Source organism: Salvelinus alpinus, chromosome 8 (genome assembly GCF_045679555.1).
Source record: "Salvelinus alpinus chromosome 8, SLU_Salpinus.1, whole genome shotgun sequence".
Classification (NCBI taxonomy): Eukaryota; Metazoa; Chordata; class Actinopteri; order Salmoniformes; family Salmonidae; genus Salvelinus; species Salvelinus alpinus.
Genome location: NC_092093.1, coordinates 34139957 through 34164614, shown reverse-complemented (window position 1 = coordinate 34164614; position 24658 = coordinate 34139957). Strand labels below are relative to the sequence as shown.

The following is a 24658-nucleotide window of genomic DNA, read 5'->3' as shown; positions in this document are numbered from 1 at the left end:
TGCCTGGATACAGCCCTTAGCCATGGTATATTGGTCATATACCACAAACACCCGAGGTGCCTTATAACTATTATAAACTGGTTACCAACGTAATTAGAACAGTAAAAATAAATGTTTTGTCATCAGCATTCTGATTTTCCTGTCCTGCTCGTTACATTCAAATTGTAACGAGTACTTTTGGTTGTCAGCGAAAATGTATGTAGTAAATACTACAATATTTTCTTTAGGAATGTAGTGAAGTAAAAGTTGTCAAAAATAGAAATAGTAAAGTACAGATAGCCCAAAAAACGACTTAAGTAGTACTTTAAAGTATTTTTAACTTTACAACACTGCCAGTTAGCACAAGGCTTGCATCATTGCCGACATGAAATCACCCATTCCCACACTGATTACTAGTGCTGACATGCTCTGTTTGCCAGAGACCACTCTACAACTTGGTAATTTCTTAAGAGACTGCTTTACCAGCAACACCTAATTTACTGTTGATATCTGAAAAATAGTTGAATGCTGCCGGCACTGAAGGCAGCAGGGAATAATTGATAATGAAGGCATGATTGACTCAGTCCTTTATAGCCAAATTATACTTGAATTTATGGGAGATATGAAGGCATGTGCTTTGCATAATAATAACACAAATTACATAACTAAAGGACTCTACTGATTTAGCCACTTATCATAACAGGTAAATAAAAAAACAAACACTGGCAGTCATCCCCTAGCAACACTACAGTATGTTTTATATTCATAAGGGAGAATACTAAGGACAAGAGAAGGGAATCCACAAGAGGGTAAATATAAGAATTAATTCATATCCACTTCAGTGGTTCTTATTCTGCTTGAGGAGTTCTAGAGGGTCCTCTGAGCCCAAACTAAGTCCTGCCCCCCAGTGCACACTTTGGTTTTTCCCCTTGCACTACACAGCTGATTCAGATTACCAACTCATCAAGCTTTGCTTATTTGAATCAGTTGTGTAGTGCTAGGGCAAAAAAACTAAACGTGAACCGGGGGGGGGGGGGGGGGCAGGACCAAGTTTAGGAAACGCTGCTCTGAGCCTGTCAATCCATCCTCATTAAAAATCCATGCTCATTTTTTCACACATCTTCACTATGGAACAAGTCCACTCCAACCATGTAGAGATAGTGTTTTAGGCACCGTACGCAGCTCCAGTCCAGTTTGAGTTAAAAGAGAGTTGGAGTTGTTGACCCTGCTCTGACCGTAGTGTTTGTGCGGCCATAACAACATCCAGAAACCTGGCGGAGGTCCTGAGCTGACAGAATACAGGTCCTCTCTGCAGAGCAGAATAGCAGGGGATCAGACAAGACGACAATCCAACACAGAATACTAAAGACGTTTTATTGTTTCTTTACTTTGTGTGAAAAACACAACATAAATCGCCTCTCATGATTAAGTGGGGAGTCACAAGGCACTGGACCATCTCATGTTATTACAAAGGGAGAGCAAAATAATGAGCCGCCACCAACTCGTCTTTTATATACATACTCTAGCAGACCAATGATTGCAGAAACACTTGTCTTTTCCCAACACACTCAACAATAAAAAGCACTATAAAGCTAAAGTTCATAAAAAGGTAATGTCTGTTGTGTAACAGTTCATGTCTGTTTTCTTCTATGCTGATTTTCGGACTGAATGGCTGTTTAAAGCTTTGGAACACACCACAGCACTGGGGCGTTGCATGGTCAGCCTCAAGAGACCAGACTCTCAGGGTCATCTTGTCCGTCTCAACCCTGACCTAAACATTTGTGGAGTGTGTCCATCTCAATACTCCAACTGGTGACAGTGGGACCACAGCCATGGAGCTGACAGCCTCCTTCCTTGGTGTGTGTGTTTTACTGGGCCACAGACAAGGGGAGGTTGGAGGGGCCGGGGTTGCTCTGTGGGGCGGGTGAGGACACAGAGGAGGAGGGCTGGGGAACGCTGGCGGCTGCAGGCTCCATCTTGCTAGTGTGGGTGATGAAACGCAGACGGAGCTTCATGGCCGGACGCAGGGTCAGGATGATTTTCTCCACCTGGGAATACACACACACACACCATTAGACACAACACTAGGAGAGACAAGGGATAAGCTGGGAGGAGAATTCAACTAATCTATTCTGTACTAATACTGAGGAGAGAAGCCAACTTCAGCCTCAGACCCTGAAATGAAGTGGGACGTGCAGCAAGTGACTTCAAAGTAAAATACAAGTGGGAATGTTTGGAGGACAAACAAATTAGAATTTCAAATTCAGGGTGTGTTGATATAAATTAGAGGAGGAGGGGAGAGGAGGCGCAGAATACCAATGCAGGACATGACAGAAAACTAAGTGAGCAAACATTGAGGTCAAGGAAAGGCATAAAGTACACATTATTTAGGGGCTAAAGCAACAACAAAAAATCCCACAACTGAAACTTAAGTCAATCTCAGATCGATTGTCTGGGGCTAAGTTAACCTCCCCTTTCATGTAAGAAAGTCATGACCAACATGCTTTTAGGGAAAGAGGATCATTTAGTACATTTATTAAACTGCGAGTTTGACCAATTCCAGTCGCATGGCTTATGGGGTCCGGGATCCTTTAATTGTAGAAAGACTGAGAAGCTCAGTTCTGGTGACCTTTTAAAAGGACATGAAAAAGGACTTAAATATAATTTCCACCTCCAGAAATGGACCCAGTAACACATTTGTAATAATTCAGCAAAAAATATTAACACATTGGAACATTCTTATAGCCTACGCATGCTCTATATTATCAGATGTGCTATTAGCAATAAGCATTATCACCTGTAGCCCAACTGATGAAGCATAGCAACTATAAAATGTACAGTGCCTTCAGAAAGTATTCACACCCCTTGACTTTTTGTTGAGGTACAGCCTGAACTTAAAATAGATTACATTGAGATTGTGTCACTGGCCTACACATAATACCCCATCATGTCAAAGTGGAATTATGTTTAAAGAAATGTTGACAAATTAATAAAAAACGAAAAGCTGAAATGTCATGAGTCAATAGGTACTCCACCCCTTTGTTATGGCAAGCCTATATAAGTTCAGGACTAAAAATGTGCTTAACAAGTTGCATAATACGTTGCATGTACTCGTGTGCAAAAATAGTGTTTAACATGATTTTTTTCATGACAACCTCATCTCTGTACCCCACACACACTATCTGTAAGGCCCCTTAGTCGAGCAGTGAATTCCAAACACAGATTCAACCACAAAGACCAGGGCGGTTTTCCAATGCCTCGCAAAGAAGGGCATCTATTGATAAAGAAGAAAAAAATTATCCAAAACATGCATTCTGTTTGCAAAAAGCCTCTAAAGTAAAGCAGCAAAAAATGTGGCAAAGAACTGTACTTTATGTCCTGAACACAAAACGTTGTTTGTGGCAAATCCAACGCTTTATCTTTTTAGGATAAAAGAAACAGAATAGAGCTAAGCACAGGCAAAATCCTAAAGAAAAACCTGGTTCAGTCTGCTTTCCAACAGACGTTGGGAGACAAATTCACCTTTCAGCAGGAAACACAAGGCCAAACATACACTGGAGTTGCTTACTAAGTTAACACTGAATGTTCCTGAGTGGCCTAGTTACAGTTTTGACTTAAATCGCCTTGAAAATCTATGGCAAGACTTGGCTGTCTATATGAACAACAACCAACTTGACAGAGCTTGAAGAATTTAAAAAATAATGTGCAAACATTTCAAAAACATGTTTTCTCTGTCATCAATTTAATCAATGTTGAATTCAGGCTGTAACACAACAAAATGTGGAATAAGTCAAGGGGTAGGGATACTTTCTGAAGGCACTTGAAGAATGTCCATCTGCATTTACCCCATAGGACAACATCCTGATTGTTGTTGTTATTATTATTAATAATTAATATTTTATTATAAATACATAAATCATTATTCACTCGAAAAATACGTTTATTTTACAAAGTATTTAATTGTTCTTTTAAGATGACACCGCACCTTTAAAAGCTCTGTTGCGCAGCTGCGCCTAAACCATGCTCAAAACTCCGGTTGTAAAACTGCATTTGTAAACGATGCCACACGCTCAATTGAAGGAGTAGAGAAATAAACGTGGCAGCAGTGGAAAACTGGGAGCCCGCCCTTTCTTAGCAAAGGACAAAACTGTTTTCAAAACATATTTGCCAAAACCGCTTTCAAAAGTGTTTCCCCATGATTGCATAAAGAATTGTTGTGCTTTGACTGCTTATCAGAATACATGTTTCCCTCCTATGGCCCTCGCAACTTGAATGTGCCTCGAGGGGAATATTTATCTAGCATAGAACACACAAGCCGACTAGGTAAATAGGTGAACTATTCTACTATGGGGTTGTCCGATTTTTGGTTTAAATAACATTACATGGCAAAAATTGTTGAAGTGGAAAGTTACATCCTGAGTGATAAAGTATACGCTTTGAATGACTTTGCCAGCAGCTAAAGTAAGCTACACACAGCTGACTGACTGAAGCGCTGCAGTGGCGCGCATTACAGACTGTTTCAATCCCTTCATCTGAACATCACAGTGGCGAAGAACATTAACCGCAGAGTATTTCTCGAACCTGGTCTTTGACGCTGTCCCCGGTGAACATGTATTTGATGTGGTAGAGGAAGTCACAGATGGGGTCCATGTAGGACAGGTGTTGACTGTGCTGGTCCACAGCCTGTAGCATCTCATAGAACGCCACTCCAATCTGCAGTTCACGACACACACATAAATGCGTAGATCGTTAAGAAAGGCACAGACAAAATCAGTCACTGATTAATGGTGAATCACACATCTGATTAACACAAAGCCAGACTGAAAAACAGGATGAATGGCTATTTCTAAGAAAGGATATTTTTGTCAGAGCACTTTCCAGAGGGGTGGCAGGCTGGTCAACAGCAGAACTGCAGATACATTAGAGCTGTCCATGGGAAGCCACAGCACAGCCACAGCACAGGGCCACTGCCTCTTGGGAGAGGAGACCAAGGACCTTAACTCTCCCTCTCCACAAATAACAGGATTTCTCAGTGAGCCACCTAATCCCCCTTCAACCTAACCAGCTATTGTCCATTTCCTCTCACACACACACAGTTCTATTCTCTTTAATGGTCAAGGGAGTGTGAAAGGGAATTTAATTGACAGGCCTTTTGTGTGGGATTGTATGGTGTAATAGGGTTGTACTGGGAGATGGAGGAGAGGGGGATATATATTGACAGGAGTAATCAGTACCTCCAGCATGCAGCGGGTCCTCTCCTGTTGGAAGCGCTGGAGGAAGGGCCCCACTAGGTGGTACACATAGAGGAGCTGGAACTCTGTCTTTACTATGGGCTTCAGCACCTCAGACAGGAACCTGGGGAGGGAGGGGAGAGAATGTTACACTTCTCGTAAAGAGACAAAGACTGAAGAGGAGAGGACGGACTGCTCTCTTTCAAAGACATGCTGGGATGGAGGAGGAAAGATTTCTCCCCAGAAATGAAAGAAAGTGATTTGTAAAGCCAAGCACCCGATGTTCAAAAGTGACTAAGGCTCTAACTGTGAGAGCTGTATGCAAATGGAGGGAAGACAATGGAGGCACCGAATTTGAATGATAATTGACAGGGTTTTTCTGAATGAACACAGTGGAATATAAACCAGGTACAGCAGGAACAAAGCCTCAGTGTGTTTGTAGACGACAAGATGGATCCCACTGGGATCTTGTCATGCGTGATCTGTGTTCCAGAAGCTTCAGCGTGATGCATACACACTCGCTGCCCGAGCCTCAGGCGGTGCGTCTCGTCACCGGGCTCTGTTGTCAGAACGGCCCACACTGATGAAGACAGCTCGGGGATAGCAGCAACCTGCCTGTCACTGTCACAATAATGTGATAGAGCGAACACAAACACCGGCTGAGAGCCGTCACAAAGGTAATGACTGTCTTGGCAAGGAGAGGTCATCATATATATATATATATATATATATATATATCTTGCCCACTCATACTGATGGGCTTTTGAATATAAATTGCTTTCGTAGTATTTCTGGTTGCTTTTCAAATTCAATCTCAAAGACAAACAATATTGGGCCTCCCGAGTGGCGCAGCGCTCTAGGGCGTCACTACAGACCCGGGTTCGATCCCAGACTGTGTTACAGCTGGCCATGACCGTTAGACCCATGAGGCGGCGCACATTTGGCCCAGCGTCATCCGGGTTAGGGGAGGGTTTGGCCGGCCATGGATATCCTTGTCCGATTGCGCTCTAGCGACTCCTTGTGGCGGGTTGGGCAAGCCGACTCCAGTCGCCAGCTGGACGGTGTTTCCTCCGACACAAAGCTTTACCCGGCTTCCGGGTAAAGCCAGCAGTGTGTCAAGAAGCAGTGCGGCCTGGCAGGGTCGCGTTTCGGAGGACGCGTGGCTCGCAACTTCCACTTCTCCCGCGAGTCCGTAGGGGGTGTTGCAGCGATTGGAAAAGACTAACTGCCAATTGGATATTACAAAATTGGGGAGAACAAGAGGTAAAAGGTTACAATATTTCATCATCAGTGAAATCTGAGATACTATGCAGGTAGAACATGCACATAAATATTATTGGACCAAAGAGAATGAAGGCATATATGCACCAATTCCTGAAATTAGAATCCCCATGCTCATTCCAATTTAAGGGCACATTACTCACCAGTAGCATCACATAATGTCAGAAAGCTGTAGCCAGCCCAGTAGATAGTGTACCGTACTTCTGTCTAATTCCAAGGCATTTCCATCTGCTTCATAGTAATGTAATCCCAGCAGGCCAGGGCTCTGCTGTCATTTCACATGACAGTCCGGCAGAGACACAGGAGCACAAGGGCACTTGCTGACACATCAGGGAGCATAACTATTTGGGCTTGAAGTCCAGCGAAGCCTGAACACACAGTGTTATAGGGGAAGATATTCCCAGGCTAGATGAGAAGGCCTGCTAAGCTAAGCCTGAGCTGGGAGGCAGCAGGACTATCCCACTGTGTCCAGATAAAACACGGGGTAGGAGTGAAGCAGACAGAATCTTAACTAAACCCCATCTGATATAAGTCAGGAGTGAGCAGCTTGGGCTGAGGGAGGAGACAAGATGGTGGGGATGGAGGGAGGAGAGGTAAGAGGGAGCAGGCTAGAGGGGCTCTTTCCTCCCAAATTGTACACTTGTTCACTTCCCTTCAGTCATTTGAAAGTAAATGGCCTTTTGTCAATTAGATTTGCTCACCTCCTGCGTCCTCTCTCCCTTCCTTTGAAGGTCAAAGTTAATCGAGTAGTCGCTGAGAGTGAACCTGGATGAAAATACGCTTGCTTTAATTGAGATGGGTCCTTCTCCGCGTCGTTAGGAAAATGACGTTTACAGGGCTGGATCCCAAAATAAATGTGGAAAGTGATGGAAACAAATGAGGTTAGTAGTTCCAGATATTTTATAGATAAAAACGATATGCTACATATTGTTTTAAAAGAGGGCATGTTTTCTCCTCTGACAAAACAGAAGCTGATTCAAAGTGGGTGTGGCAGATTTCAAAAATATTCCCGCGGTAGGATATACATGAGTATCCTCGATGAAAGGTGGCTATTGAGGAGGGGAGGACACTCTTCCGTTCACCTACTAACGAATTAACACTTTCCTCGACCACTCTACCACAGGGAGATGCTGGTAGACCAGGACTAGAAGGCTGGAGAACAGCTAATCATGGGACTGCTGGTAGACCAGAACTAGAAGGCTGGAGAACAGCTAATCAGGGAGATGCTGGTGGACCAGGACTAGAAGGCTGGAGAACAGCTAATCAGGGAGATGCTGGTGGACCAGGACTAGAAGGCTGGAGAACAGCTAATCAGGGGACTGCTGGTGGACCAGGACTAGAAGGCTGGAGAACAGCTAATCATGGGACTGCTGGTAGACCAGAACTAGAAGGCTGGAGAACAGCTAATCATGGGACTGCTGGTAGACCAGAACTAGAAGGCTGGAGAACAGCTAATCAGGGGACTGCTGGTAGACCAGGACTAGAAGGCTGGAGAACAGCTAATCAGGGGACTGCTGGTAGACCAGAACTAGAAGGCTGGAGAACAGCTAATCATGGGACTGCTGGTAGACCAGAACTAGAAGGCTGGAGAACAGCTAATCATGGGACTGCTGGTAGACCAGAACTAGAAGGCTGGAGAACAGCTAATCAGGGGACTGCTGCTAGACCAGGACTAGAAGGCTGGAGAACAGCTAATCAGGGGACTAATGTTGGGTCTTACTTGGGGATGAGGGAGAGCTGTCCGATGCTGGAGTGGTGCCACACTGCGTGGGCCAGGGCCAGCACGTAGCTGCAGTACATCTCAGAGTAGGACTGGTGGCAGGCGGTGAAGTCCAGCAGCGCGAAGGGGTACCCCACCCACTCAGTCTCTGTGGTGAAGCACGGACTGCCCAGCACACTCACGATACGGTCCTGCAGGACCACCCAGTAAGGCTCCTAGAGAGAGGAGAGAGACAGGCAGACACGCACACTGTTTAGCTGACTTGTCAGACCTCAGACAGTTCCAGACAGTTCTCTGGAGTCTGCAGGACGGCTGAAGTAGATGTTTATTTGGGTAAAGCTGTCACTACTGTCTGGCTGCTCAGAATTCCACTGTGAGAAGTAAGAACAACAATTTATGGACCTTGTTTTTCATGGATAGTGGAAACTTGACCACGCGAATGGAAAAAACAGGTTTGCTGTGTGTCGTGAACTAGAGATTTCTGCCGCAATAAGTTGCTGATATGTAACAAAGCCTTTGCGCTAGTGTGTGTGAACAGAGAGGAGTCTTACAGGCAAGGCGGTGATCACCAGGCCGATCGCGTTCATCCAGGCGGTGATGTTCTCCCGAGGCACCAGTGGTTGGCTGTGAGGGAGGCCACATGACATCAGGACAATCAATCACAACGCCATACAGATACAGACCCTGTCATGTAGAGGGGCACACAGGTCTAACTGAGCTCTGCAGAAAGCCAACACACTGCAGTGATTCAGCACCACTTCGAGATGACTCATCGTCCATTCCTCGCACAAGAACTTCCGCATAATAATGGAACATTTACACGTGCATCAAGAGAGCACAGAAGACTGTGCTTGTTTACATAGCCTAGAGGCCTTTCAATCTCCCCTCTAATTGGCTGCTTACTGGCCCCCCCGTTTGATCTATGACCCCATTCTGACCTCTTGAGGACGACACTGAGCAGGGCGTTGCCCACGTCCTTGCCGGGCACTGCCAGGGCCATCAGCTCCACGCAGGTGACGTGGAGAGCGTGGGCGGCCGGGTTGGGGAACTCGTTGAACCTCCAGTCACAGTTAGGGAACGGCCCGGGGGACTTGCCAGCCATCGGTGGGACAGCAGGTCAAGGATGATACTGAAGATACTCATCACTGCGAGAGCAACACCAGCTACACAACAGTGTGTGAACACACCGTAGACTTTCATTCTAGGAAAGACCTTCTAGCAATCTTGCACATCAACTATTCCCTCGTAGATGTCGTAAGACTACTTTCATCAGTCTGAACATCCCGACAGAAGGACAGAGACATAGAAAACTGGCGGATAATGATTTGGACAGGTCAAATGTGCTCCGGAAATAAACAACAGCAAAGGATATTGTCGACGAGGCGTCCGATGAGCTTGCAGTAGTAGGTGTCATCGGGGATCCAGACGTTGTCTTCACGGGGGTTCATGCCACACTTGATGTAGGTCTCACTCAGGCACCAGCCTGGCGCCCGGTTGTCCTTCAGAGAGCTCATGATGGCGTGCACCAGCTTCCTCTTCAGGTTGGTGCGGTCGCGCAGGTGGCGCTCGTAGTAGTGGAGCGTGTTGTACAGGTAGGTCACCGGACGGTCTGGAGACGACACAGAGAAACACACAATTCAGTTCAATTAGACCCTCCATCTGAACTGACCTCATCACATAACATTTGGAATGATGTGCAAGCGTAACATTGATTCATAAAGGGGATCTTCTATCAGGGCTCTTTCGTGATGTTAGTATACCTCCAGGCTGTATAGACAATCAAAGCAACAGACCAGGACTTGTCCCCGTGGTCTTGTACCCTTTCCTCACCGTGGAACTTATAGAGTCCTCCCAGGTGGTCCAGTAAGGTCTCCAGTGACTTGGAGACGGGCAGCAGCTCCAGGAAGCGGTGGATGACGATGTCAAAGACGGGCAGGAAGCGCAGGCAGACGTTACCAAAGTAGATGGGCAGGTAGTGGGACTGCTGCTGCATGGGCGGGTTCACCTGCTCGGCCAATCCCTCAAAGTACAGCTTCTCCGGGTATTTCTGTTACAATAGGGAAGAAAACAAGAGTCCAAGTCAAATGGAACTGTATCACCTGCAAGCTTTATTAAAAGAGCAAGCTTGGGAGCAGTGAAACAGTGAGTGGAGGTCATTCAAATCACCACAGCAGAACAGATGGAGACTTAACCCAGCTAACTCCACAGAAAGCTCGGATGAGATCCCAGCCCAGCCAATGTAAATGTCACATTTAAAAAGGGCCAAATGTCAACAGGCAACGGTGCAGGCTGAGCTATAGTGGCCTCCCGTTGACATTTACATTTGTATCGCCTTGAGCCCCTCTCTGGTTCTTTTCAGACTGTCTTTCAGGCAGCGCTGCTCTTTCCATGCTGGAGCTGTCAGTCAGCGCTCCAGGGTTGGGGCCAGTACGGTACCTTGTGGTAGGCCATGTGCTTGGTGTGCCAGTCGCTCTGCAGCCAGTGCTCGGGGGCGTTCTCCTTCACGAAGTCAGAGACACGGTTGCGGAAGTCGTTGGGCTTGAGGAGGAGGAGCTGGATGATGAAGTAGCAGACCTGGGCCTCGTTACCCTCGTGACTCCTCATGGCCTGGAGAGGAGAGGGAGATAAGAGCGAGGGAAGCGATGGGAACGAGGGCGAGATTAGTAGGGAACTAAACATTGTTATATAACAACCAGTTTTATATTGAACAATGAGATATTCATGTACATGATCTGAAAACGTAATTATTCATCATGTGATTGAAGCTTTCAAAGGCTTCATTTGAGGTGAACCATATGACTGGCCCATAGCTTCATCTCATCCTTACCAGACACAGGATGAGTCTGTCCAGCGTGACAATGTTGTACTTCCACACCATGTCGTTGAGGATCTCGATACACTTGTTGAGCTGCTGGCCACCGGCCGACGTAGAGAACTCATAGACCAGGAAGTCTGCAAACGTCCTGACATGGGCCACCAGCGCCCGCGCCCCGATCCTCTCCAGAACCCTGGGGCAAGACAGGACACATGGCTGGTCAGGAGGATGGCCTTGTGTCACAACACACAGACATAATGACACATGCACAGTCACACACATGTCAAATTGACATAATGTACAGAACCATTGCTTGTTTACCATGAGTCATAATAACTAGTGAGTATTCATTCCTCTGAATTCAAAAGGCTATCTGTCAATAACATAATTACTTCATGATTCAATGCAAAGCTGTTCTCAAACACCATCAGCACCCTTACAGCAATCATCAACACAAACAACAACCAGCAAACAGCTTTCTGACACCATCTGCTTCAGTGTGTTCCCTTCAACAGCATCCAGAAGCTTAGAGCCAAGCTTAGGGCCCACAGCAGCCGTTCCCAGTGCTAGTGCCCCCTGTGGCAGCCTTCCTACCACCCCACCTGGCCCTACCACAACCACAACCACCGATCTCTCCCAATCTATTTAGAGGACAGAAGGAGAGCAGTTTTACTGTACTGGCTCTGTTGCATTAACAGGCTGTCATTACCAGCAGCCAGTTACCACAAAAGCAAAGTCCTTAGTCACTTCTTAAAAGCCCTGTTGCAAAATACCTTTCACTGGCGGTAAATCATATTACAAATGGTGGCGTGCGGTGCATGACTGCCCACTCGAGGAAAGCTATCACTCGACTGGGTAGTGACGTAAAGAGCCGGAGGCAGGTTTACAGTAGACGAGGCTATTCACATCCCTCACACTCAAACTCTGTTGGGGACAGAGGGAGAGGCCACGGATTCTTTCCTACAGACGAGAGACGGAGAGAGAAAGAGGGAGAGTTGGAAAGAAAGTGTCAGGGAGGGAGAGAGAGAGGGGTATAGAAGGTGCTTGGGAGAGAGTAACTGAGTGTTTAAGAACTTTTGCAGACTCCCTCCGGAGGGTTATGCAAACAGCAGCCCTTCACGGCTATTTCACCCCTCCCGCCTGGTGATAAGCAGAAGAGCTCTGCTCTTCAATCGCCTCAAACCCCTGACCTGCAGAGAGAGCAGACAGCAGATAGCCTCTACGGAACAGTAGCACTCATCACATATCCCGCAATCCGGCTCAAGGGATTGGTTGTGAGGCTGTGCTGATTTCCACACTAAGATGGAATCAGCAACAGCACTTTAGCAGCTTGGCACTGGCTACCGGTTGTCAGGTAGTCGCCACGACTTGTGCTTCAGAAAGCACTTTAAAAACTGCCTTGCTGGTACAGACTGTGTCTGGGGGGGAAAAAAACTAGGAGAAATAAATTAAAAAGACGAGATGATAGCGGCAGCGGAGCTGTATTGGTGTTGTCGGAGCGTGTAAAGATCATTATCTCTCAGCGCTCGTGATCAGAATGACAAGTGGGATGTGTGTGTGGGGTCAGGCATCTCCATCCACACAACTGTCTTCTGTCTGGAGGGAGCAGCTGCACCCCAGGGAAGCCACGCCCTCTGTTCCCCACTCACTTAACATTCACAGAGCTCAGCCAATCAGAATGTTGACCTCATTAAAATGGTCCCAGGTTACCTTATATTTATTAATGACCAAATATCAGCAGGATAATGAGAACAAATCCACAGTACGTGGCTCTGCTACCGTTAAATATGAATTGATAGCCTGATGTTGAACCTGAAACGTTGATTAATGTGCACTGTCCCTGGCAAATACATTTCATAAATGCACAAATAAAATGGTTAAGTGTTGTGCAACCGTAGAATAGAAAAGAAGTGAATACTTTGTGGTGTACCTGAAGCCGATCTGGTTGATGTGGTCAGTCTCCAGCAGCATCTTCCACAGCAGACACAGGAAGAGGGGCGGCGATCCCTGCATGGAGAAGTGTGTGATGATGTCGTTCTCGTTGGTCATGCTCTTCCACTTCCTGTATTCCTCCTCCACGTTCTTCTTCAGGTTGAAGCGGCTCTCCTGGGGAACGTTGTTCTGCTTGAAGAACGCCTGAGGGAACACGCACACAGAGATGTATTTTTTCTTTCCTTCTGTGAAAATGATAAATACTCATATGTTCCACTGGGACTTTGTGTCCGTCTGTCATCTGAAAAATATGAATGGGCTCAGTCTGTGTGTAGGTACCATTAATATAACATATTCACATATATATTGAAATAGGATTCTCTCAGTCAATAATTCTCTATGGCTGCCCCCTGTAGAAATAAACCCAAATCCCAATTGTCTCTCTCTCTGTACCTGAAGAGGAGCAGGGAAACAGCTCAGGGTGTGAGAGGCCCAGTTGTGAGGAGTAAAGTTCATGATGGTCTGCAGGATGTCCTTACACCACGTACCCTGGATGGAGTCGGAGCCCGTGAAGAAATCTGGACCAGAGAAAGCAGCGGAAGGAAAATTAGTCTTGGGTTAGGAAAACGTTTTGTTAATGCTGACCTACTAGTCAGCGTTACGCTGACCTATGATGAGTTTCACAGCCATTATCAGACACGTGTTAAATGTTGAACTGACATTACATATACAGCGCCAGTCAAACGTTTGGACACACCTACTAATTACAGGATTTTTCTTTATCTTTACTATTTTCTACATTATAGAATATTTTCTACATATGGTATCATGTAGTAACCAAAAAAGTGTAATATTTTTTATATTTGAGATATATATTTTATATTTGAGATTTTTCAAAGTAGCCACCCTTTGCCTTAATGACAACTTTGCATACTCTTGGCATTCTCTCAACCAGCTTCATGAGGAATGCTTTTCCAACAGTCTTGAAGTAGTTCCCACATATGCTGAGCACTTGTTGGCTGCTTTGTAAAAAAACATTTATTTTGTATTTAACCTTTATTTAACTAGGCAAGTCAGTTAAGAACAAATTCACAATGACTGCCTACCAAAGGCTTCCTGCGAGGACAGCGGCTGGGATAAATATATATATATATGACAAAACACAACACTACATAAAGGGAAACCTAAGATAACATAGCATGGCAGCAACACAGCATGGTAGCAGCACAAGACATGGTACACACATTATTGGGCACAGACAACAGCACAAAGGGCAAGAAGGTAGAGACAACAATACATCACGCTAAGCAGCCACAACTGTCAGTAAGAGTGTCCATGTTTGAGTTTTTGAATGAAAAGATTGAGATAAAACTGTCCAGTTTGAGTGTGTTGCAGCTCATTCCAGTCGTGAGCTGCGGCGAACTGAAAAGACGAGTGACCCAGGGATGTGTGAGCTTTGGGGACCTTTAACAGAATGTGACTGGCAGAACAGTTTTGGAGGATGAGGGCTGCAGTAAATATCTCAGATAGGGGGGGTGAGGCCTAAGAGGGTTTTATAAATAAGCATCAACCAGTGGGTCTTGCGACAGATATACAGAGATGACCAGTTTACAGAGGAGTATAGAGTGCAGTGATGTGTCCTATAAGGAGCATTGGTGGCAAATCTGATGGCCTATAAATTGCAATCACCATCACACTGCCCTATCCCATCTGGACAAAAAGAATACCTATGTAAGAATGCTGTTCATTGACTACAGCTCAGCATTCAACACCATAGTACCCTCCAAGCTCATAAAGCTGGAAGCCCTGGGTCTCAACCCCACCCTGTGCAACTGGGTCCTGGACTCTGACGGGCCGCCCCCCAGGTGGTGAAGGTAGGAAACATCTCCACTTCGCTGACCCTCAACACTGGGGCCCCACAAGGGTGTGTGCTCAGCCCTCTCCTGTACTCCCTGTTAACCCACGACTGCGTGGCCATGAATGTCTCCAACTCAATCATCAAGTTTGCAGACAACACAACAGTAGTGGGCCTGATCACCAACAACAACGAGACAGCCTACAGGGAGGAGGTGAGGGCATTCGGAGTGTGGTGTCAGGAAAACAACCTCTCACAACAAAACAAAGGACATGATCGTGGACTTCAGGAAACAGCAGAGGGAGTACCCCCCCCAATCCACATCGAAGGGACAGCAGTGGAGAAGGTGGAAAGTTTTAAGTTCTTGGGCGTACACATCACAAACAAACTGAAATGGTCCACCCACCTCAGGAGACTAAAGAAATTTGTCTTGTCACCCAAAACCCTGACAAATTTTTACAGATGCACAATCGAGAGCCTCCTGTCGGGCTGTATCACAGCCTGGTATGGCAACTGCACCGCCCTCAACGGCAAGGCTCTCCAGAGGGTGGTGCGGTCTGCACAACACATCACCGGGGGCATACTACCTGCCCTCCATGACACCTACAACACCCGATGTCACAGGAAAGCCAAAAAGATCATCAAGGTCAATAACCACCCGATCCACTGCCTGTTCACCCCGCTATCACCCAGAAGGGAAGGTCAGTACAGGTGTATCAAAGCTGGGACCAAGAGATAGAAGCTGTTTTTCAATCTCAAGGCCATCAGACTACTAAACAACAATCACTAACTCAGAGAGGCTGCTGCCTACATTGAGACCCAATCACTTGACACTTTAATAAATGGATCACTAGTCACTTTAAACAATGCCACTTTAAATAATGCCACTTTAATAATGTTTACAATTCTCTTATTACTCATATCACATGTATATACTGTATTTTATACCATCTACTGCACCTTGCCTATGCCACTCGGCCATCGCTCATCCATATACTTATATGTGCATATTCTCATTCACCCCTTTAGATGTGTGTGTATTAGGTAGTTGTTGGGGAATTGTTAGATATTACTGCACCGTTGGAATTAGAAACCCAAGCATTTCGCTACACTTGCATTAACATCTGCTAACCATGTGTATGTGACCAATACAATTTGATTTATAAATTACGTCTCCGTAATCTAGCATGGGTAGATTTTCCTTCCAAACCATCTCAATTGGGTTGAGGTCAGGTGATTGTGGAGGCCAGTTCATCTGATGCAGCACTCCATCACTCTACTTGGTGAAATAGCCCTTACACAGCCTGGAGGTGTGTTTTGGGCCATTGTTCTGTTGAAAATCAAATGATAGTCCTACTAAGTGCATACAAGATGGGAAGGCGTATCGCTGCAGAATGCTGTGGTAGCCATGCTGCGTTAAGTGGGTCTTGAACTCTAAATAAATCACAGAGAGCGTCATCAGCAAAGCAACCCCACACCTCCTCCTCCATGCTTCACGGTGGGAGCCACACGAGGAGATCATCCGTTCACCTACTCTGCGTCTCACAAAGACACGGTGGTTGGAACCAAAAATCTCACATTTGGACTCATCAAACCAATGGACAGATTTTCACCAGTGTAATGTCCATTGCTCGTGTTTCTTGGCCCAAGCAAGTGTCTTCATATAGTTGTCCTTAAGTAGTGGTTTCTTTGCAGCAATTCGACCATGAAGGCCTGATTCACGCAGTCTCCTCTGAACAGTTGATGTTGAGATGTGCCTGTTAATTGAACTCTGAAGAATTTATTTGGGCTGCAATCTGAGGTGCAGTTAACTCTAATGAACTTATCCTCTGTAGCAGAGATAACTCTGGGTCTTCCTTTCCCTTGGCGGTCCTCACGAGAGCCAGTTTCATCATAGCGCTTGATGGTTTTTGCGACTGCACGTTAAGAAACTTTAAAAGTAGTTAATTTCTGGATTGACTGACCTTGTCTTAAAGTAATGATGGACTGTTGTTCCTCTTTGCTAATATGAGCTGTTCTTGCCATAATATGGACTTGGTCTTTTACCGAATAGGGATATCTTCTGTATACCACCCATACCTTGTCACAACAAACACATTAAGAGGGAAATAAATTCCACTAATTAACTTTTACCAAGGCAGACCTGTTAATTGAAATGCATTCCAGGTGAGTACCTCATGAAGCTGGTTGAGAGAACGCAAGAATGTGCAAAGCTGTCAATGTCGGATGTGGCAGGGCTGGCAAACTATTAAAGAATTACAAAGGGAAACCTCGCCGCCAGCTGCCCAGTGACGCAAGCCTACCAGACTAGCTAAATACCTTTTATGCTCGCTTCGAGGCAAGCAACACTGAAGCATTCATGAGCGCACCAGCTGTTCCGGAGGACTGTGTGATCACGCTCTCCGTAGCCGATGTCAGCAAGACCTTTAAACAGGTCAACATTTACAAGGCCGCGGGGCCAGACGGATTACCAGGGCGTGTACTAAGAGCATGCGCGGACCAACTGTCAAGTGTCTTCACAGACAGTTTCAACCTATTCCTGACCCAGTCTGTAATACCCACATGTTTCAAGCAGACCACCATAGTCCCTGTGCTCAAGAATGCGAAGGTAACATGCCTAAATGACTACTGCCCCATAGCTCTCGTCAGTAGCAATGAAGTGCTTTGATAGGCTGGTCATGGCTCACATCAACACCATCATCTCAGAAATCCTAGACCCACTCCAATTTGCATACCGTCCCAACAGATCCACAGATGACGCAATGATGACGCTCATCACTAAGCTAAGGACCCTGGGACTAAACACCTCCCCCTGGAATTCCTGACGGACCGCTCCCAAGTGGTACGGGTAGGCAACAACACATCTGCCACGCTGATCCTCAACACCGGTTCCCCTCAGGGGTGCGTGCTTAGTCCCCTCCTGTACTCCCTGTTCACCCACGACTGTGTGACCAAGCATGACTCCAACACCATTATTAAGTTTGCTGATGACACAACAGTGGTAGGCCTGATCAATGACAACGATGAGACAGCCTATAGGGAGGAGGACAAGGACCTGTCAGTGTGGTGCCAAGCCAACAACCTCTCCCTTAAATGTGAGCAAGACAAAGGAGACGATCATGGACTACAGGAAAAGGAGGGCCGAACAGGCCCCCATTAACATCGATGGAGCTGTAGTGGAGCGGGTCGAGAGTTTCAAGTTCCTTGGTGTCCACATCACCAACAAACTACCATCATCCAAACACACTAAGACAGTCATGAAGCGGGCACGACAACACCTATTCCCCCTCAGGAGACTGAAAAGATTTGGCATGGGTCCCCAGATCCTCAAAAAGTTATACAGCTGCAACATCGAGAGCATCCTGACCAGTTGCATCAACGCCTGTTATGGCAACTGCTTGGTATCTGACCGTAAGGGGCTACAGAGTGTAGTCCATCCAGGACCTATATATCAAGCGGTGTCAGAGGAAGGCCCCCCCGAAAATTGTCTAAGACTCCAGTCAGCCAAGTCATAGACTGTTCTCTCTGCTATCGCACGGCAAGCGGTACTGGAGCGCCAAGTCTAGGTCCAAAAGGCTCCTTAACAGCTTCTACCCCCAAGCTATGAGACTGCTTAACAATTAATCAGATGGCCACCCGGATTATTTACATTGACCCCTCCCCCCTTGGTTTTTACACTGCTGCTACTCGCTGTTTATCATCTATGCATAGTCACTTTACCTCTACCTAAATGTACAAATAACCCCGACTAACTTGTACCCCAGCACATTTACTCGGTACCGGTGGCCCCTGTATACAGCCTCGTTATTGTTATGTAATTCTAACTGTGTTACTGTTTATTTAGTAAATATTTTCTTAACTATTTCTTGAACTGCACTGTTGGTTCAGGGCTTGTAAGTAAACATTTCACGGTAATGTCTACACCTGTTGTATTCGGTGCATGTGACAAACACAATTTGATTTGAAGGCAAAGGGTGGCTACTTTGAAGAAGCTCAAATATAAAATATATTTTCATTTGTTTAACACTTTTTGGGTTATTACATGATTCTATATGTGTTATTTCATAGTTTTGTCTTCACTATTGTTGTACAATGTAGCAAATAGTAAAAATAAAGAAAAATCCTTGAATGAGTAGGTGTGTCCAAACTTTTGACTGGTACTGTAAGTTAGATAGAGGCAGACCTGTGACGTGGGTGGCTCTGGCCAGAGTCAGGATGAGGGCACGGTTGAGCTCCTCAGATTCAGCTGACAACACCGTTTTGGGGTCACTGAGGAAGCGGGTGAACTGAGGCTGAACCTCGGAACTCCCCAACGCTGTGATCAACCTTAACGCTGTGCTCTCAACACTGAGGACACAGAAACACAAAAAAAGGTTACTTTTATTTCACAGTAAAAGCTCGTGGTTATGTACAGAGTTAAGTCTTTGCAAAACGCTGACCCATTTCTATGTTTATATGGAACGTTTTTATTGAATTGGCAATGATTGAATAACGTCCACTCAATAGCACATCATTCCTCTTATAGCACCTTGGCTTGCACTGGCTTGACCCAAGAGTATAGACTAGTACTAAATCCTTTCTGGTCTTATGTATCTGTGATTGTAATGAGCCATCCCTGCCTGCGCAAGAGCTCAAGGACTTGTAACCCCTGTGGTGCTGAGTTTTTACTGGTCAAATGACCTAACCAGGAAATATTCAGGCCTCTAGTTATAGTATATGACTACACCTAGGGTGTTGAGTGTTTCCTGGTCAGATTAAGGTTGCATAAAACATCTTAAGTGTTTCCCTTAAGGAATTATAATGTTCCCTTACCTAAGGGAAATAGGTTAAGGGTATTGCATAGAGCTCCTAAAATATTCCCTTACGTAAGGGCACACTTCAAGGGGTTTTATGGTGGTTTGAAAGCATGTACTGCAGAAAGAGTATCTGGTTACCACGGAGACGGCCTGATTCACTGACTAAACATCTTGTCAAAGAGATCGTATTTATTTTGTGAGATCGTAAAACAGGATAACCAAATTGCTTCAGATGATAAACCATTACTCTACTACTTTCTAGCACGTCAAGCTAGCTTACAGAGTAGCTAGCTTTGTAGCCATGGATTGTGCATCTTCCATTGTTTAGCTAAGTAGCTAGCTGGTTGATGGTTTTCTTTTATAACCAGAGCAGATGAAAGAAACCTTCACCTCCACAATGCTGTTTACATTGATATCCATACTGAATGAAGCAGTTCAGGGACCTCATGGGCACCCTTAACTTTTTCACTTCATTTAACGGGGAAATTCACCTTAAAATGTTTTGTGCACCTGACTTAAAGTTAAGGAAACTTTAAGGGAAAGGATAAGGGCAAAATTGACTTAAGTTGTTTTATGCAACCAGGACCTGACCCTAAAAATTGTGTCTGACTGTGCCTGATCTTGTAGTTACTGACCAGAGGTGCAGCTGGTTCTGGTTGGTCTGGGGCACGGCGGCTAGCGAGTGCAGGTGGCTGAGCAGCTGGACGCGGTAGTGGGGCTGGATGTGGTGCATACGGTAGCTGAACATCTCCAGCAGAGTGTGAAGGATGCCCCAGGCGTGGGACTTGAACACGTTGGGCAGCAGCTGGCCTGGTAAAACAAGACACCATGTTGTTGCAGTTAGAACATCTGTGATGCATTTGGAATACAGTTAATCTGGCCATGCTGCTCGCTCAGGCCAGGGTCGTGTTCAGCAGGGAGAAAAGTTTTTGTTATGGTGTGCCTTTCGGAACATGAACCAGGTCTCTTTCGGGGAAAAAATGCAGGCAGGGATTGATAAGCTCTGTAAGTGGATTCAGAGTTTGCAGGACTTACTGATGAATCCTTTGATGCCCAGAGATTCTATCTCCATGTAGACCAGCAGTCTGCTGTAGGTCTCCACCAGGGCTGGGGCCAGGGCGATGCTGGACTTGGCGTGGGCCAACTTGATCACCCGAGTGGCGATGCTATGGATCAGGCTTGAAGTACAAGGTACAGGGGAAATGTGAATAAGACTTGACCACTGTATGCAGTTTTCACCTTATATATTATGCTTTGATCACTAAACTGTCAGAATACTCCTTATGCAAGTGTTGGTATTTGCAGAGAATAGCTGAATGTTCAAGGCATTATTGGCTCAGAAATTGCAGATGGCTTTATTGTAAAATGAATAAGCACTGAATCCACTGTAAAGCCGCTAGAGCAGATGATTTTTCATTAGCGACAACATCTTGTCAAAAAAACAAAACCCACTCGTCGGTAAAAAAATTGCTTTTACGTTGAAATGGATGGATGCTGTTTAAACTCATCATTATCTCCATTCTCCATTCTTTTGATAGTAAATGGCAACTAACAGCAGGGAGAATAGAACAGTGATCAACAGAAGAGAAGAAGACATCACGCTGCAACGCTCTCATCTGTTCTTTGTAATTTAGCACAGAGCCATTTCATTTCATACACCCTGGGCTACACTAAATCCGAGCGAGGGAAAATGACTAGAGTTTAAATGTTATATGTTTAAATAAAAACAAATTATCCAAGCCTTCTTGCATTTTAAATAGGGCAGTATAAATGTGAATAAAATTGCATAATGGCGTGTCCTTAAAAAAAACATGGCAGGGGTCTAAAATAATGCATTGTAAAGTAGATTATTTTTAGCACAGCATTTCAAGCCGTTAAAAAAAAAAACTTAATTAAAAACATCATAGGACGCATCCTCAAGTTTTCCTCAGACTGAGGATGTTCCATTCTTAATTCAATAACCCCTAGTAAGAGCTCCAACTAAATTAAGTGTTACTGTTGATGTTGCTGTGATATCCTGACAGCACCATTGAAAGGAGCAGTAGTAGTCTTTGTAGGGACTATAGTATCTCTATGGTAAGTATAGCCCACCTCATCTTGGCGTGGACGGTGAGGGAGTCTAGGAGGTTCATGGGTAGTGGTGTGACGGAGCCTGATGCGGTACAGTTGGTGCCAGGCAGGGTGATGCGCATGCTGCCGTTGCCATAGATAGTCTCCACAAGCACGCCCATGGGCAGAGTGAAGCACTCCGAGTTCGTGGAGTAGGCATTACACAGCAGGGCGATCTTATAGTCTGTCATCCCCAGGGTCTTGTTCCTCAGGCTCTGCTGGAGAAACCTAAACACACATGGACAGGTAAAAATATTATAGGGGATAGGAGGGAGTTTAAATGCAATCGAATCCCAGATTTGAGATGTTGCTTTTATCTCAAACTTAAGGCATCACAAATCATGCATCTGTGTTATATTGCAAGTTGGTGACCACTGACTACAAACACTTTTAGACCGGCCTGCCTAAGTGATTACTTATGAGCGTTCTAGTAGACAACATGACAGACAAGAGCTGGTGTTAAGTACATACTGACCTCTAAAGGTAGAGCTGCTGTTTGACAGTCTCTCTTTTCCTGTGGGACCTGCTGCCTGGAACACTGAATACTCGGCTATGAAAAGCCAACTGACATTTACTCCAGAGGTGTTGACCACTGTGGTTGTTATTTTACCCTGCTGGTCTTTAAGAACACTCTGGCCTTAAATGGCCATGTACTCTTATAATCTCCACCCGGCACAGCCAGAAGAGGACTGGCCACCCCTCAGAGCCTGGTTCCTCTCTAGGTTTCTTCCCAAGTTCCTGCCTTTCTATGGAAGTTTATCCTAGCCACCGTGCTTCTACACCTGCATTGCTTGCTGTTTGGGGTTTTAGGCTGGGTTTCTGTACAGCACTTTGTGACAACTGCTGATGTAAAAAGGGCTTTATAAAATACATTTGATTGATTCAGACATTCTCTTACTCATGGTGCAGCTTGAGGGAGTGGGGGATGGGAATCTGAAGCTTGGAGTTGTCATTCTGAGCCTTGCGGTTCAAGTGGATCCAGATGCAAGTCATGGCGAAGGCGTGGGTCGACTGGGGCTTGCTGATGTCTGGCACCGGGATGCACTGTAGAGACACACACATCACGATGTCTCTAGTCATCCCAATAAAACCTTCAATAAATCATCAATTCATATCAATATCTTCGACACCAAGTAAATGGTTTTATCACCTGACTAGTAAAATGTATTATGTCACTAAATATTTCACTCATTCATTCACAATTGGCTGTATCATCATTGGTCAGAAAGCTAATAAATATCCACTTAGCTCTGGGCTAAGCGGGACAAGTAAGCCATGATTGTGTGTTAGCGCAGCGTAAGTAAACAGATCCAGTATTTGCATGCTAATGGAAGACTTGGCTGGATGTCAATTGGGGGGAGATGGGGCTGCAGATGCCTTCATTGCGTCCCCTTGGAGAGAGCAGCTCCAGATGCAGCTCAGAGTGGAGCCTCCTGGTTCCTGCAGCGATTCCCCGACAGATGGAGGAGCTGAAACGACAGACACACACACACAGTGGCTACCTCTTTCTCTGGGTAGAGAAGATCGAACAGCTTCATGACAGGGAGAAAGTCAGCCAGGGCGTTCTTCTGAATGCTGCCAGATATGAACTGGAGGAGGACCCACATGAGGTGGTCTCTGCCTTTGATCAGACCTCGACCGGCCAGCTGAGGAGCAACACACACAAGACAGACATTTTAGACATGGTCTATATAACAGTCTCTCTGTCTCACAGACTAGCAGCGTGGAACAAGAGAGCCAATTCAATCGCCAATGGTAAAAACGAAGCAAGAACAAGAATAGATCATTCACGATAATAGGACAAATGACTGTGTCCACTTCTATAAAAGTGTGTGTCTGTTTCAAATCAACACCACCTCACCTTCTGGTGAAGCGAGAGCACCATGTGCGGGAAGCTGGCGAACTGGAAGAGCACAAAGAAAATGAGCTGGCTGGAGAGGTGCTGCCACAGGAGCTGGCTGGTGCCGCCATCGTCAAACTGCTCCTCGGTCTCTGAGCGCTCCATGGCGTACACCACCAGGTCCACAAGCTGGTCCTCGAGCACCGGGCAGCGCTGCTTGTGCTGGGGGGGGAGAGCCCAGAGAGACGAGTGTCAGAGGTCAGAGAGGGGTGAATAAAAAAAAAAAGAATTAAAAAAAAAAGTCAAATGTACCTCATACAGGGAATTTAGCACTGGCCCATACCTCACCAAAACAAGTGAAATCTGCATACAGTTGATTCAGAATGTAGTTCAGTTAAAAACAAACAAAAATAAATTAAAAAAATGGGGCACTTGACTAGCCTCATTGACTGCTTCATTTTAGTTCCATTCCCTCTTACTCCACTCCAAACACAGTCTCACACCAACTTGACTCTAGACACTTGGCCCAAATGGGAGTCTCATAAATGTTGGGTACAAACAGAGCTTGTCCCGGGCACACAGAGGGTACACATTGACTCAAACACACACACACAAAACAGGGCATGACATGAAGACTACACCACTGCCAAAGAAAGCCCAGATCCCAGAGTAGCTGCACTATATCACCACATTGGTCACTTTTGCCATCATTGATAAAGTAATTTCAATATTCTATCCAATGTAAATGACCTGTTAAGACAATATTTACTCAACAGGTGGTGCTCTGCACATTTACAATCAGTCTGACACTGAATAATGGCTTGTGGTCAAAACGTTTACTGAAAAACAATGGTGATAGACTGAGAACAAGCTTCGATATACCCAGTCTGTTTGTTCTGAAACCACAAAAGGTACTCTCTCTTTCTGATATACTGCAGCTGCCCCTGAAAGTGACATGCAGGTATAGAACACACTGCCATTCATCTCAACACCACGCTGTGAGCAGAGGGAAGCATCATCTCCAAAGGGTGAGGGGGGGGACAGTGGTACAACACATGCTCTTCTGAAATGGGGGTTTCTTTACTGGATTAAGGCTGGTC

General features: G+C 45.6%; 1 protein-coding gene across 4 annotated transcripts in view; it reads right to left on the bottom strand.

Annotated features, from left to right (window-relative positions):
• Positions 1-1339: 1339 nt before the first annotated feature.
• Positions 1340-24658, bottom strand: part of med23 (mediator complex subunit 23) — a 35383-nt gene continuing 12064 nt past the window's right edge. For 2 of the 4 annotated variants that reach the window (XM_071413620.1, XM_071413623.1), the window contains 19 exons: positions 23580-23780; positions 23221-23364; positions 22617-22762; positions 21701-21946; positions 20645-20787; positions 20245-20419; positions 18997-19160; positions 13412-13536; positions 12945-13162; positions 11039-11219; positions 10648-10818; positions 10042-10258; positions 9584-9820; positions 9150-9315; positions 8763-8835; positions 8212-8426; positions 5214-5334; positions 4561-4692; positions 1340-2027 (listed from right to left, as the gene is read on the bottom strand). In XM_071413620.1, coding sequence (XP_071269721.1) covers positions 1848-2027; positions 4561-4692; positions 5214-5334; positions 8212-8426; positions 8763-8835; positions 9150-9315; positions 9584-9820; positions 10042-10258; positions 10648-10818; positions 11039-11219; positions 12945-13162; positions 13412-13536; positions 18997-19160; positions 20245-20419; positions 20645-20787; positions 21701-21946; positions 22617-22762; positions 23221-23364; positions 23580-23780 — 3255 coding nt within the window. In that variant the 3' untranslated portion in view covers positions 1340-1847. The remainder of the gene's footprint in view (positions 2028-4560; positions 4693-5213; positions 5335-8211; positions 8427-8762; positions 8836-9149; positions 9316-9583; positions 9821-10041; positions 10259-10647; positions 10819-11038; positions 11220-12944; positions 13163-13411; positions 13537-18996; positions 19161-20244; positions 20420-20644; positions 20788-21700; positions 21947-22616; positions 22763-23220; positions 23365-23579; positions 23781-24658) is intronic. The other 2 variants (XM_071413622.1, XM_071413624.1) reach the window with 1 other exon arrangement.